This window comes from Cygnus atratus, chromosome 19 (assembly GCF_013377495.2).
Source record: "Cygnus atratus isolate AKBS03 ecotype Queensland, Australia chromosome 19, CAtr_DNAZoo_HiC_assembly, whole genome shotgun sequence".
Classification (NCBI taxonomy): domain Eukaryota; kingdom Metazoa; phylum Chordata; class Aves; order Anseriformes; family Anatidae; genus Cygnus; species Cygnus atratus.
Window position 1 is genome coordinate 2,246,045 of NC_066380.1, and position 15,874 is coordinate 2,261,918.

The 15,874-nt window shown below is 37.8% G+C and overlaps 3 protein-coding genes across 9 annotated transcripts in view; 1 reads left to right on the forward strand and 2 right to left on the reverse strand.

The window, feature by feature from the left end:
• TTLL11 (tubulin tyrosine ligase like 11) overlaps positions 1–14,840 on the forward strand; it is a 43,725-nt gene extending 28,885 nt beyond the window's left edge. The window contains 4 exon segments of the mRNA XM_035555362.1: positions 6,884–7,141; positions 9,526–9,632; positions 14,550–14,773; positions 14,775–14,840. Coding sequence (XP_035411255.1) covers positions 6,884–7,141; positions 9,526–9,632; positions 14,550–14,773; positions 14,775–14,840 — 655 coding nt within the window.
• Positions 1–15,874, reverse strand: part of MRRF (mitochondrial ribosome recycling factor) — a 217,363-nt gene that overhangs the window by 144,540 nt on the left and 56,949 nt on the right. The gene's annotated exons all lie outside the window — the stretch shown is intronic.
• The window catches only part of MORN5 (MORN repeat containing 5), a 173,696-nt gene that overhangs the window by 100,879 nt on the left and 56,943 nt on the right, over positions 1–15,874 (reverse strand). The window lies entirely within an intron of this gene.

Sequence of the window (15,874 nt, forward strand, 5' to 3'; positions counted from 1 at the left end):
TCTCTTTGTTCCCTACGCCCTGGTATTTTGGGGATGGCTGTAATGGTGTTAGCTGTGCCCCTGCGGTGAATGTTCTAGGAAACCTGAAAGCTCGTTTCTGTTACGGAGTACAGGAAGCTTTTATTTCTGTAGCCTACAAGAGTAGACAGCTGCACGTTGAGTGATGATAACTGGGAGGGGACAGAAGTGACTGTGTCTGTGTAGGCCAAAATGGGAAAGGTGAGCAGTGAGCCTTTGCTCGGTCTCATGTTAGAAATTCTTCTGAGCAGTGCAGGGTTTAAACAGGTGCTCCATACAGCTACAGTGAAAGGAAAGGGATAGTCTTTGAATATACAGCTGCAGCAGGTGTATCATGCCCCCTCTGGCTGACGTGCCTCCTAGTCAACAAACTGCATTTCTTTCTGGACACAATGTGTAGGACAGCACTTTAGCTTGTCTTAGGTTTGAAGTTTGATGTAGAGGCTCTGGTCTGCTCTGTGTATGCTACGGAAATGTTCAGAATATTCTCATCCATCGCTTTGTATCCCCAGTGTGGAGCAAGTCATTTCCCACACTAAGTTTCTGCATCTTGGAAACTCTCAATAACTATGGGTGGAGAAGACAACCTTCAACAGCCTACAGTTTTTGTTCAAAATCTACTTAATCTTTAATGAGAAATGTTTGTTTTCATAATGAATCTACCCAGTCTGACGAGGCAGCAAAGTGCCCTTCTCAGAAAGGGGACAGAATGTCTGTGGATCTTATGGAGTATGATACATGGTAGACAAATAATGCTCACAGGACAGAAAATGGAAAGCCTGTAACTAGCAGATGCTGTGTGAGAGATACTTTGGTTATTGGTGATGGACTGCAGGGATTTCAGTTGAAGTTTTTAAAGAATCAGATACGTCGTTTTGTTTTTATTAAGCAAATGGTAAGCCTACAGAGTACATCTTGAATTTATACTTGGATTCAGGAACTAAGTTAGTGTGCTCCATTTCTTTCACCACTCCAGAATGAATGCAGTATTAGGCCTTGATAAAGGTGCAGGCAACATTAGACACAGTTCTGCTTCCAAACGAGGTTAAAATGAGGCGATCTGACTGCTTTATTTCTTTAATCAAGATACAGATTTTCTTCTGTAAAGAGAGATGGAAATTCTGACTGCTGTCTGCACTCTTCCTGCTTCCAGAAGACATATCTGCTTCTTTTTAAATGGATATCATATGATGTCAAGTTAGTTGACTGCCAACAAAACAGTGATTATCAATCCTTATTTTTTATTATGATTGATTCTGCTCTTTGAAAGGTGGACTTTTGACTGCTGTTGCTCTGACTGCCTCAAAGCATTCTTGAAGCATTGAATAAGCCATGTAAAAGTAGTAATGTTTCTAACGACTTCTAAAACCCTACTCTTTTGGAGTTTAATATTCTTTTAATTTTTTTTCCTTTACGGGATTTTATTATTATTTTGAAAAGAGGGAATATTAATGCTATTGAAACTATTTTGTGAGAGAATGAGTAGATGAATATTCACTGTTTCTTCAAGTGAAACTAGCAAGTGGGTGGTTCAAAACAAAAGATGCCGATTTTTCACACCACATGCAGTCAAACTGAAACGTGCTATTGCGTACTATGAGTGTTAGAAGTCTCTCTGTGCTAATAAAAGTAATCGGATTAGTTCATAAAAGAAAGTTCATGAGTGGTTGATAATACAAAGACATTGTTCTGGCTTTGAATTACTGTTTCCTAAATGATTGACTTGTATGAATGCACACACAAACACATTCATGCATATACCCTCCAGTAGCACACATGTACCTATTTCTTGGGAGGTCCATACTCTACAGTGATAAATGGATGGTTAGATAGATTTGTCATGCAAAATCTTGTGTGCTTTTAACTTTAATGTAGTCCTTGCTTTGAGAATAGAGGCTCAGCTGAGGGAATAATTATAGCTTCAGAATAGAGAACATACTATTTTCTTCTATTAGGTAAGTGGTTGTCAGCTGATTAAAAAGAAAAAAAAAGCTTAATTTTTATTTCTAGCAATGCCCTAAATGTTAAACGTATCAAGTGAGCATTCTTAGAAACATTAATATTCCAATTTTTACCTAATTTTACTCTGAACCGGACAGCTAAATTTTCTATACAAGGATACAAAATGGTGTGAATGTTGAAGCCTTTAATTAGTGGTTGCAAATTTGTTTGTCCCTTAGCAACTTGTATTTACATAAAGATTAAGGCTGGTCAGAATGAAAGGGATAGGACATAGATGGAGAAAACATTAATAAGTTAGTACTCATGTATAAAAGATAAGTAGTCTTAGATGTTTCCATAAGCTTTATTAAAATTGAATTTCTTTTTTTAAAGATGCAGTTAATATTTTTCCACGGTTGATCATTTCTAAAGAGAGGTCTGTCATGAGCTGCAGAATTAGAAAAATTAATGTATTGAGGTCAGACATTAGTATGTAAATTAAGCTTTGCTTTTATTCCATATGGCACCAGAAGCATTACCTTATAGTTGACCTTTCATTCATTTAGCCTGACTCAGCTGTGTCAGTCAAAACAATTAATTCTGAGGAGCAACTTTAAAGTGCAGGGCTCAGCTTTCTTCTCCTCCCCTTTCCTGTTGGAAAGCCCATGAGAAAGGAGCTGATGGAGAGTCTCTGCACGTTTCCCTTTCTAGAGATTCGTTTCAGCATTTTGGAGTTCCTAACCCCTTCCCCACAACTCCACTGCAGCACTTGTCCACAAACATTTTGCAAGGTTTTCAGGGAGACTAGTGCAAAGCATGAGAACCTTGTGTGTTATACAGGGACTCCCGAGATGGAGTCCCGAATGAAATAGTAAGTAAGATGCTGCTTGGAAGTCATGTTCTGGAGTAAGAAAGAACAGGATGGTAAGTATTGCATAAAAGTTTTTTAGTGACTTTAAGTGTTATGAATATTATAAAACTGGTAATTCTATGTTTGCCATATGACCGAATTAACAATAGAAACGGAGGTGAAAATCCCTCATAAATTTTCACTGCTGTAGTACTTTGGGCTGTACTTCTGCTTCTTGTAGCTGTACTGACAGTGCTTACACCCGTCTTTAATTGGGTGACCCTTGGGGAGTTATGTCATCCAGCTTACCCTTATGGTGTGTAGATGGCAGATGGCACCTGAAATACAGAAGAAAATGTAATGGTGCATTGCAACAGAGTGTAATTTATCTTAGCACTAGGGCAAAAAATATGTCGTGCACTGTTTTCTTGCAAAAATGTGCAGACCACAGTAAAACTCTGTTTTTATGGATCCTGAGTCTGGCTGTAATATACCTAGCTAGGCAGTTTTTCTTAATTAGTTGAGACCACACAGAGATTGGGTACATACAACTATGTTGAAGAGATGCAGAGAAAATAAAATTTTATTGAAGTGCTACCTGTGGAAGCAGTGGAGAGTTACACTCTGAACACAGTCTATATGAATGCCTGCAGTTACGGTGAAACTGCACCTTAACTGCACTGTTAAAGGGAAACTGGTTTTGAGTTTTTATCCCTGATTTCAAAGGAAGCTGTAGGTTCTTCCCTTTCTTTTTGTGGAGGAAGAAAATAAATTCTACGTGGCAATTTAGAGCTTCTGCTCTATACTGAACAATATTTTTTTCTTGACTATAATAGAGTTTTTTCTATGAACACAATCAGTTTTCTATTACCATAATGCATATCAAACATTTAATAATTTCTCTCTCTCCTTTCTAACAAATAATTTCCATTCCTCCTAGATCAGGGAGATGGGATCTTCTATGTTTTTCCCACCACTTAATACCTTCCTATATGCAACAGCAACCAAACAGAACTGGGTAACAGACCTACTTTCCTGTGATTTGGGAAGAAATAGAAACCATTGTTTTTGCTATTTATTTTTGGTTTAGGTACCAAATGGTATTTTAAATGCAGAATGTTGGAAATAGTCTGAAAAGGGAAATTTAATTGAGAATGTATCAGTTTATTTGGAGCAAGACCAGTGATAAATAGTGGATTTCTTTTTGCAAAGAGAGTTTATTATTAATAGAAATGTCCAGATTAAGGGGACTCACCATGAATGATCCAAGAGATTCTTTTCACGCCTTGGTTCCCAGGAGCAGATAGATGTCTTTACAGATATTCTCACTGCCTGTCTACATATTAGCTATTCCACCAAATTCCAGGTGGCTATCTTGGACAGAAATCTGAAAGAAGACCCTGAGAAAGACAAACCTGCGTACTCTAAATAGATTGTGCATCCTTGAATTCTTAGAGATATCCTTCAGGTGTCAGGCCAAAGATGAAACTGATTTGAAGAATTGAAGCAAAGACTTTTCCCTGAATTTTTATGACAATAAAGGTACGAGAAAAAACATCAGAAGTGTGTAGATTGCCTCGTTGCCATTGTGGAGGTGGACTGGCTTACACCCGCTCTTGAAAAGTGAACATGTGCTCTAGAGTGCTGAAATAACATCCTAATGCGTCTTATTGTCAGCTCTCCAGATATCTGCGTGGTTCAAAGCATTTCCTCCAAATTCACGCAGATTGCTGTGGCTGACTTTGACTTTCAAAATATTCACTAGAAAGGTATCCTGTTGATGAGAAGCTTTGATTACTTGCAGAGGAGTACAGATATTTGGATCAGGCATCTAACAGGAGATATGGATAGTCTGTGACAGAAACAGGAGAAAAGAACTGGAACGTGAGATGAGAAGCTTGGACTATCGGTACTGGAATATGATTTGATTGGCCCCCTTGCTGTAATAAAAAAGGCTAGTAGTGAAAGCCAGCAGTAGATCAAACAGATTTTTCTGATGCTCAAAAAGCCATTTAGTATTGCTTTAGGAACTCTTTAGAGCTAACAGTCTAATTCTATTTCAACGTTTCTAAATCCAAAATACTACTGCGTTTACAATTAGAAAGCTTACAGGATTTTTCTGAACAGCAACACATGACTACAGTTCTGCAGAGGCTTAATTAAATGAGAGTTATGTTACAAACAATGTAACCTTCTTCACGGCTCTACATTTGGTCATGTCCTAGTTCCTCTGGATGAAGACTGGAATTTTAAATTCGTGAACAGACCTCATAGGATTAAAAATAGAAGACAGCACAATTATTTTCTTGGCTGTACATACTCTGACTCGTTTGGCCTCCAGAAGGTACTTGATGGCAGTGAAATCACCATCCAATCTCACATGAAAAAGAATGAAATTAGGAATTCATATTTTAAGCTTTAACTAAAGACAAATGTTACGTTATCTTTCTTCGTTGCTATTTGCAGGAGAGGAATGTTATTAAAGCACTGCCTCAGGTTTTTTAGACTTCTTAAAATCTTTCATTCATCAAAAAATTACGGTTACTCAACATTGGTGAAAACCCGTGTGGTTACAAAACAAGTACCATTATTTGAAAGTTTTTTAACAGTAGTGTGCTTACCAGAAGAGAACTTCCTGAAATGCAGCGTGACAGTCCCTCAGAGCAGCAATGGCTTAGCACTTAAAATTACACGAACACCAAACGAGGCTGAACACAGATGCTTTTCACAAAGAACTGTTGTGGCCTCATCTTTGCAGTTCATCTAAACAAACCCAGAGGTGGCATTTGCTGCAGGGAGAAGCCTCCTGCGTGGTTCGGTGCCGAGCAGTCACAGCTGGGCTCACAGCCTGCAGGTGGTGCAGCTGAGGGTGAGCTGCTGTCATCCGTAGGTGTCAAGGAGCAAGTTCAAAGCCCAGATTCTGAAAGCTCAAAATTTGGCTCCAAAAGTGGCTTTTAGAAATTAGATATCACAACGTAATTCACACTTTCTTTGCAGTCCTTACTTTTTTCCTTGATGTTAACATTGCCATACATTTATTTTCATTATGCCTCTCACTGGAAGTTAAAAGCATTACTTTGAAGTATTTAGACTGAAAGAAGACACAGTGTGTCAATGGATTAATGCCTTTCAGGGAAACTTAGGAGAAAGGCTAAAAATCCCTTGGGGATATTTGGTACGGGTGACTGACTACAGGATGGTTGGAAGTGGGCTAAGGAAAGCTGCTGCCTTTTAGAAGCAGAGTTGGAAGGTACAGATTTGCTGTAGATTTGACTTGATAATTTTTACAGTACTGTGGGTGGATAATAACTATGTTGATTGTTACTCTCTGCTGGAACAGAACTTTATGAAGGACACCAAATCTGCTCAGGAGCGCAAAAGATCAATGTAGTAAAAGCACTAATTTTTAAATACGTAGTGTGAATTATATTCTTGATGATGTGTACTTAGAAAAACAACGGGAAAGAAAATGAAAACCTGTGTATACTTAGTGGGCACCAAATAATTACCACCAGCTATCAGACTTTCTGAGCTTGTGACAATAGCAATCTTCAATTTTATTTAGGTGTGTCAAAAGCAGAAAAAATGTAAAAATGTCATGCTGAATAAACGTGATATTCATTTCTTAATCTTTGTCTCAACCAGCTTTATTTAGAGAATTTGGCAACAACAATGAAGATGAAATAATATATTTTGACAGTATTCACAGAGAAAAAAAAATTGCCCAGAAATTGTCTTCTGACTTGTGCCTGTGTGCGTTTATATGAACTGTATCACTTCTGAATATACTGACAGAATTTATTCTTTGCAAACATATCTTAATGTGCTTTTTGTTCCTCACTTATCAGGGAACTTAAGAGCTTCTAATCATTATTGGAAAATAAGTTTTAAAACAGCATTAGATTATAATAATCTCTAAATATTTCCCATGAAATGCTCCATGAAATTTCATGAAACTCGCTTCTTAACCTAAATTAGTTTGATGCTGGTAGTAACAAAAAAAAATGCAGAAAGACAACTATTGAATCTTGCAAGAGTAAGATTAACATAAAATACAATTATTTTATGTTACAGATCTCAGACTTCAGAGCACGTGTCGGAAACAAAAGATGAGCTACTGGATGCAGGACCAGCAGACGGACTGGAATATGATACCAGCAAAACTACGGAGGCAGGCCTGCCTTCCCTTTGTCTCAAGCAGGTGTTTCCAAAGTATGCTAAGCAGTTCAATTATCTGCGACTTGTGGACAAAGTGGCTGCGTTGTTTATCCGATTTCTTGGTGTAAAAGGGACAACGAAGTTGGGGCCAACAGGTTTCCGAACGTTTATAAGGTTAGTAATATGTTTTCTTTAGGAATGAAATGAGGTGTAGCACAGAAGTTAGAAACTCAAAGCCCTACTGGGTAGCAGTACTTTAGCTGTGCTTATTTTAAATTTTGTTGGATAAAAATAGGCCTTAGCAGCTTTACACTTTTAGCTGGTAGATTTAGTAATACCTTTCAAAGGAACTTTACCCCTTAAGTTTCATTGAAACATTGCATATTAAAAATAATAATATAAAACCCTGTATATACTTCCAAATTCCCCAAATGCCTGACCTATGATTGTGTCTAGTAGAAATGTGGGTCTTTGTTCTATAGCACATCAGTGGTACTTTGAGAGATACTATTTGCAGTCCTTGTCAGCATGTACCTTCTAGTAAACCTCAGGAATACGATTGTGAGAAAGTGACAATTGAAATTGGGTCACTTGAGATCTGATTTTGCTAGCTGTGGGGCCACAGCTCTCTGCCTCAGGCCAAAGTAAAGGATTTCCAAATGCCAGTGCAATGCATTGCCCACTAAGGATTTGCATTATGAAATTGCAACTTGCAGTTGCAAGGAACTCAATTTGTTTTTTTTCACATACTTTTTATTTTTTTCATTCTTTTTAATGGATGGATCTGTGCTTGTCATGGTACAAATGTCTCATGTTCTGTCTTTCATTGACAGTGACAAAATAAATAAGCAGCAGATGTAGTCTTAAAATACAGATTCTGTTTCTATGCAGATGCGTTTAGTATTCAGGAATGAATATAAACAATTTGATATATACAAATTACAGATATATAGAAAAATACTGAAGGCATCTGCTCTATCCATAGACCAGTGCAGGATGTTTTCCAGTTCTGTATTTTCTATTGTTTGGTCCAGCCTTAACTTGGCACTTGTCAGATGAGCACAGTATAAATGCCAACATTTTCTTTTAATAATATTAAAATAAATTGTCATATCTTAATGAATACTCTTTGCAGTTTCCTCGTGCGTGTTAACTTAAACTTTTTAATATTAGCAAATATTTTTCTTTATTTTCCCCCAGAGGATCTAGGTCAATTGTCTGGCCTCTTTCTGAAATGCTGTCTTTACTGCTCCTTTCAGAAAGAAGATTGTTTCTGAGATGTGTTCTGTCTCACTTTTCAAGAATGAAATGGCACACGTGTAATTTGTGTGTATGTGCAAATGTGTGTGGGCAAGTGGTTGCAAAGGTTATCCACTCAAATCTTTGCTGAACAAAATCTGCCCCCCTCCCCCCACCATGATTTCTTCATTCAAAAAAAAAAATTAGAAAAATATGTAATGTGGCTCTAAGATTTTTTTTAATAATTTTTATTTTTGGACTATCTAGGCCACATCTGAGCTCTCCTCTGTTTTAAATGAGCTCTGCTTGGACTACTAAAAATTAGGATTCTTTTAAATTATCCTTTTCTTTTCTTTCTTTTTTTTTTTTTCCTGGCTAGAACTTTTGGCCAGCTCTTTGGCATGTGCACTGGTTCCAGCCAGGCTGCCAGACATCTGGAAATCCTGGACAGATGGCTAATTCTCATCTACTGATCAACTCTGTACTGTGGGCTTAGACCACACAAGTCAGAACTCCCACATGTGCTTATCACCAAATGCTTAAGATGCATCCAGAGATGCTGCTGTTCTCCATGCGGTGTTCAGTAACACATAGGATAAATCTGTTCAGTATTCAGACGGGAAGAAGTGATTCTGTGCCTAAAAGCTTTCCTCCAACCCTTTCCAAACAGGATCAGTCAAATAAGAGTATTTCTCTGTGCAAACTGTGCTTTATGTAGATAGTCCGTGCAGATTTGTGTTGGGTTTTACCATGTACCAATTAACTCCATTCTGCTATGGCCTCAGAAAGAATAGTAGCAACAGGCTCAGAGAAAGCCGTGTATAACAGGTGGTCAAGTCATATCTCTTATTTAAATATTCAGGTTTTTTTGCTTGCTTGTTGCAAAACCAAGATAGATGAGTTAATCTGTAATCTGACCTGCTGCCTTTTGTTGCTAGATGTTGACATGAGATTGAATGTACAGATGGGATTTAAATGCATGCCTCCAACTGGACCACTCATCCTCTCCAGAGCCGTTTCTTGGCAAAGATGGTACTGACATGATTTGAACAGACAGCAGGGCTACTTACATATACAAGATGTTCTGCATATGAAAAACGCAGGGCCTTTACCATTTCAGATATATACACTCAATGAACGTTGGTTTGTTTGGCATCTGCTGTATGTCTTTGGTTAGACTAAGTGTGTTATGATAGGTGTGTACATATGATGCAGGTAAACTTTGCTCCCATTGTTCTCTCCATTGCTCTTGCATAAGTTTTGCTACCTCGGAAGTTTGGAAGTAAACAGACTTCTTTTTTGTTGTTCATTTTTAACAGAAACTGCAAACTGAGTAACAGCAACTTTTCAATGGCTTCCGTAGATATCTTATACATTGATATCACGAGAAGGTGGAACAGCATGGGAATCGATCACAGAGAATCAGGTAACACTATTTTGTTTTTGAAGATTCTGGAAGCTTTTTTTGTAGCTTTGGTAGCTCAAGCACACCCCAAACTTTAGTAAAGAATACTGGGAACAAGGCATGTAAATCTGAGCATGTACATGTACAACAAATTGTTCTATTTAGTTCTATGGTAATTTACCTTCATCTATAGAATAGATCACTGTTGGTTTTCAGTTTATTTATTAGAACAAATCTTCTGCAAATCTTCTCCCCTTTTATGCTTGCAGTTTTGCATGCGTAATTCTTGTTGCTGTTTGCAGAGGAGCATTTAAAAACACTCCCAGTGGAACCTCCAACTTAATTACAGTGTAAGAAGATATGTCTGTATTAGAGTAGCTTACATGGTCTAGCAAAAAATCAAACAAACAAAAAGCTGTGCAGGAGCTAGAAATAAATATGCTTAACTTCATTTTGATTTAATTCTGTTCTCCAAACGGGTTACTATGGGGACAAAGAAAACTACCAGTATTACTTTCCAGAGAGTTTCCCCCTGCCCAACTGTACACTCCTTTTTTTTTTTTTTTTTTCCATTTGCATTGTCCTTGTGATGGCTCAGGGAAGGACAGTAGGTTTCTGCACAAACTCCCACAGTGCTCAGCTATTACATTGGCTCTTAGTAAGGAAGAATAGCAGCACGTTCTCCTACAAGCACCCCTTGTTGCAAATTGTGCTGCTGTTTGTTCTTACAGGAGCATTAGTCACTTAAGTCACTTTTAAGCATTTTTGCATCCAGTGTGGGTTGTAATGCTCAATGTAAGCGTACTCAGGATGGCTGAAAGGCTTCTATATCTAATGGGGATTCACTTGTTCTTGGACTTCCTCCTTTCAGCTGGTCAGAGGCACTTTCTGCAGGAAGTTCCAGGTTTGTACCACAGTGTGCCACTTGGAGTGTCCTTTCCATTGAGCAACCTCAGGGAGAGACATTACAGATCAGTCATCTAATTTTTTTTTTAATATATTAGTCAAGAACAGTGGCTATGGGAAGCTGTTTAATGAACTGTCTTCAGTTTACCTGTATCCACAGTAGAGTTCATCCCCTTTCACTTCTTAGGCTTATAAGACAGATTTTTCATAAACTCCTTTCAAGGGAAAACAAACTAATTGAAATGTCAGTGGTTTCTTCTTCTGTGAGTTTGGCTCTTATCTTCTGCTCACAGTAAAGGGCAGGCGTTCTTGGATGTAATTAGTTTCCCCTCAGTGAGAAATGGTTATAATAGCATTGGATCCACACTGATAACCCTTGGGCCCTAGAACTGACTTTGTACGTGCAGATCAGCGAGATAACTTTCGATGTGAGTATTTGCATTGGTGAAGTTTAGAAAGTATTTCTCACAACAAAAACCTCTTCAAATCTAATTTTTGTAAATGTTTGAATATATAATTTTGTCCGAAGTGATAGCATACTATTGCTTCAGCATTAAAGGACTTTGAAGTATTGAATGCTGGGGATGATACCGGGATGCCCATTTCCTGTTACTTAATACAAATTGCATCGCGTGTTTGTTTTCCTGAGGTTACTAAAGCAAATTATTTGCTCAAGAGAATAGGTGGTTACTAATCATCAACAAAGGGTTTCTTCTGTTGATTATCTTATGGACTTAGGTTTTTAATGTAAACACAAATATTTCTGAAATAATACGAAGGTGTTAACATGGTACGCAGCACTAGGGCAGCAGAGCATTGCTTAAGGGGCCCAGATTTACTCACATCTAAAAATCCCTGCTGTGTTCCTCAGGTATAGTATTCAGTCTTCCCTTTAAAAATGTGATGTGTTTTCAGTTTTAAGTCTGTTATTTGTCCAAAACAAATTCTTCTGAAATATGTTTGTAAAGTTGGTTTTCGAGCATCTTTTTTTCAAACAGTCATAGTCTGCATTCTGTTGTCTCTTCCTGTATTCTTAGGCTTACCTGGGTACGTACATAGCCTGGGAACCCAGCCTCTGCAAAAAGTGGGAGGTTGATAACACTAATAGCATGTTCAGTTCTTCATTCAGAAGATGAGACACTTTAGAAAATTTCAGAATATCTATATTCTTATTATATGTTCAGCCTTATTAGTGAAAAGCAAGGTTTGCATTTCTTGATTAAATAATTAAGAATGAAGAGTGTTTCTCTGGCTAAAGAAACCACTTTTGCATAATGCATTTTTAAAAGCTTCATGAGCAACTGATCCATATATTCTAGATATAATTTAGTGAGGTGTTTGCAGTGAGTTGGTGAGTTTATTTGCAGTTATGAAGAAAACGTATTGAAAACGAATAAAATGAAGAAAGACTCTTATAATCTGCTAGAAAAACAGTCAACCTTACTTTAGTAGTGAGTCACTTCCCCATCTGCTTTGGTCACATTTTTAGATCTAAGGCAGTAATCTATCAAAATAGCAGAGTTTAATGATTATTTCCTTCTTATATTAATGGTGTAAATACACCATTTAATATATAACTTAAGTTCTAAAATTGCTATTACGTTTCTATATCAAATTGAGTGTCTGAATTTGGCAACTCTTCAGTAGTTTTTGTAAAACATTGAATAATTTCAATTGCACTAATACTCCCTTCTCAACAGCGATTAAAAAAAATCGTTAGTGACATGTCTTTTGTGAGCAGTTTACAGCAGGGAAACAACAGTTGAAGGTTTCATGCTGCTGTTCATTGTGGCCATCAAGGTGGATTGTCAAGGTTGCATTTAAATAAGCTTGGGATAAAGAAATCTCAGTGCCACTGGTATAAACTAGCATGCTGGTCACAGAGCTGCAAGCTGGTATCTTCCTAGAAACTGGTTCAAAATAGATTTTTATATAAGAAGTTGAACTTGGACATCAATGTATATAATCCTGCGTTTTTTTGAATGATAAAATAGCAGAAAAATCAGAAGGTTTCCCAGCTGAGGCCGATTTCTTGTATTTTATATCAGTACTCCCTTGCAGAAGATAGATCTGCAGTTCTCTCCTGCAGAAGGATCAATAATCTCAGTGACACACGTAATTTCTGAGTGTGGGCAGGCATGACAGTAAAATTATCTCTGTATAAACTTATCTGAATATTTAAACATGCTTCCAAAATGTTAATGAATTTTCTGTTTGTATGAAATAGATAAGTATTATTTTGTCTTAGTTGAACGTAGATATGTTATAATAATATCCTGTAGGCTCTGGTTATGAAGTCAGATAAGGCACAAGGAGAATAAAATAGACTGCTCATGTGGTTGATGGAAAGAATAAATCCAGGCCTAAGGTTAGCTGGGAGAAAATGAAGGCATAGTGTAGCAGGGTTGCTGTGGCTGTTTGTGTGTGGATTCCTGGACTACTTTAGGTAGGTTTGGGTCGCCTTAGTTTCACCGATGTGGACAAGTTTCCAGGTACAAGTCGTATCTAGTCAGGTTTTGAGAGAACTGAGTAGTTGCATTCAGTATGTCGGTTATGTAGCTGATGAATTTCACTAGCAAGAACAAGGCTTTCAGAAATTAACAGATTTGTTGAGTCTCAGTGTTTTCTAGGTGTTAAAGCACACGCACTAAACAAACAAAAAACCCATTTCTGATGGCTTTGCGTTTGGCCCACTTCCAGCTGTGGCCAATACAAGAGCTGCTGCTGTTGCTGTAAAACAGCAGCTTCTAACTTTTCTCATTAAATGCTTCACATGAGTGTCACTTATGAGGGAGAAAGTGTGGATGTGACTAAAGGTGTTTTCCCTGTCTGCAGCTCACCGTGACTGATAAAATAATTTACTGAGTTGGCAGCTGCTGCTTTCAGATAACCCAGCAATTCAAGCTGTTCTACAGCCAAGGCTGTAAGCAATCCACCTGCAGTTGGAGTTGAGAGAAATTATACTTCAGAATGTAATTGTAATATTTTGAAAAGGTGCCTTTCCTGTGGCACCAGTAAGCTAACACTGAGTTTACGAAACAAAACAAAACAACAGCAAAAAACATTCCAATATCTCATCCTAAAATAATCTTCTAAAATGTATGTTCAAACTGGGGGAGCCAGTTAAAACACAAAGCAACTGTAACTGTTCCTTGGTGCTTGCATTCTGCAAAACTGATTGTGGTCAGGCTTCTTAATTAAGAATTAAATTAGGTATTACTTCAAGGTTTAAATATAATAATTAGGGTTAATATGCAGCCCCTCTTTCCATTGCCTGCAGTAATTTGTTACTGGGTTGATGTGATCAAAGAACACCTGAAGAGCTCTGTACTGCAGCGTATGGCTTCTGCAGGGTACTTTTGTTTGTGAAGGGGCAGAGTAGAGTTTTATTAGAGCAGAGCAATTTTTTTTGGCACTGCACCACTTTCCCTTTGTACATTTGAACTGTTTGGTTTTTATTCAGTTGAAACAAAAATACTCTTGTAGAGGTCTAGGGTCTTAACATTAGTCAAGACATCTGGGGGGAAAAGGAGAACAAGGAACCTTCCACAAATGAAACATTTTTCTTGAGGCATGGCAGGGTAATTTGGGTAAGTTTAATTACACATTTTAAAATGGGTCAGTTTAATTACACATTTTGAACCCAGTTGTTGGTGTACCAGTTTGGATTTGGATGCCAGGGTGCTGGTCAGGCTGATGTTTTTAAAAACTGCAATAGTCTCAATGATAAGGAGTATCACTTGTCTGCAACTCAGCCTCGGCATATGCTGTACTGAAACACAAAATGAGCTCACATGTGAGTTACATGCAAACAAAACTTTGTCTTTTGGCCTTTTTTTTTCTCCTAATGGGCGTTGTATATGGCTGCTTTTTAAATCAAATGATGTCAACTGGCACAATCGCATGTGTTCACGCATGGCACATACACATTTGGCCTTGGTAGCAAAGAGATAAGATTTATTATGTTTTAAGAATGCAGTTTGCTGGCGCATGCTGTGTTATGAATCTCCTTTAAACTCCTTTTCCTTGCAGGAATGTGTTTGCAAGCCTTTGTTGAAGCTTTCTTCTGCCTGGCTCAGAAAAAATACAAGTCACTTCCTCTTCACGAGCAAGTGGCATCATTGATTGACTTCTGTGAGTATCATCTGGCTGCCCTGGATGAAAAGCGCCTGGTGTGTGGACGAGGGATTCTGGAGCGCCGAAGTGCAGTTGCTACTTGTCAGACTGAAGGACTTCAACTTACAGCAGCTGCACATAACACCCCTCCTAAAGCACAGAGCCACAGCTAGTAAATTTGCAGATTATAGAAATCATCGCTATTAGCAGTGCTATTTCATCAGGGTGGAGCAGGGAGAGACTGAGGGAACTGAGAATTAATCTTCAGGTACGTACATACTGCAGTAGATGGAACAGACTATTGAATTCCTTCATCCGATGGTCACAATTTGTTTATTACAGCTTTTTCTTTTTTATTTATGCTCTTCAAAAGGTCAACTGCAAGGTCCCATTCTCAAATAATGATCCTCCCTCACAATGGCTTTTTTTTTTACGTCTCCATTGAACCTGCAGTACACCTCAGTGACAAACTGTGCTTTCATTCAGAGTGTGAAGACAAGGAACAAAAATGCAGTGGGATGATAACCACCATCATGGGATTGGTTGAACTGAGAGGCATACGCATGTCAAAGGAATTACACTGTTTTGTGTGCACTGAATGTATCATGAAAACCAAGTAAGAAGCTGCAGTCTCAAATAGCTCGTGTGCTTGGAGAACTAAAAGCTGGAATTGCATTTCTGGTCAGATGTCAGGCTTTTGACCCTGAAACAGCGACTTGAACTGTATTTGTTGGTATCAGTACAGATGTGCTCTTTGTCTATGGCTACGTACTTATTTTTATAGTCAATCTTAAAACACTGACATCATATTTTGGTTTCTATTTTGTACGTCTTTGCCATGACAAGTACTGTTAATTTTTAAAGAAAAACTAAAGATGTTTATCCTTTTGCTTCCACAGAAGAAATAAGATCACACTTATTCACAGGATAAAAAAAGGTCAAATTTGGTTAATTAAGTGGTGCTTTTGTCTTCAGGTACTAAGCACTGCTTCTGCAAAGAGCCTTACAGTGTAAGGTGTAAGAGGGCGTCTAGGTTCCAATGAAACCAATCCTGTCACTGACTTTAGGCTAAACTAATTGCATTCTAGGTTTGTTTTTCTTATATACTTTTTGGGTGTTTGTTATCCTATTTGGAACTGCATTAACATTTAGAGCAGATTTTTTTTTCTTTGCACATATCTTCATATTTCCCTTAAGTAAGTACAACTCTCTACAAATTAGATCTTTATTATTTAACAGGA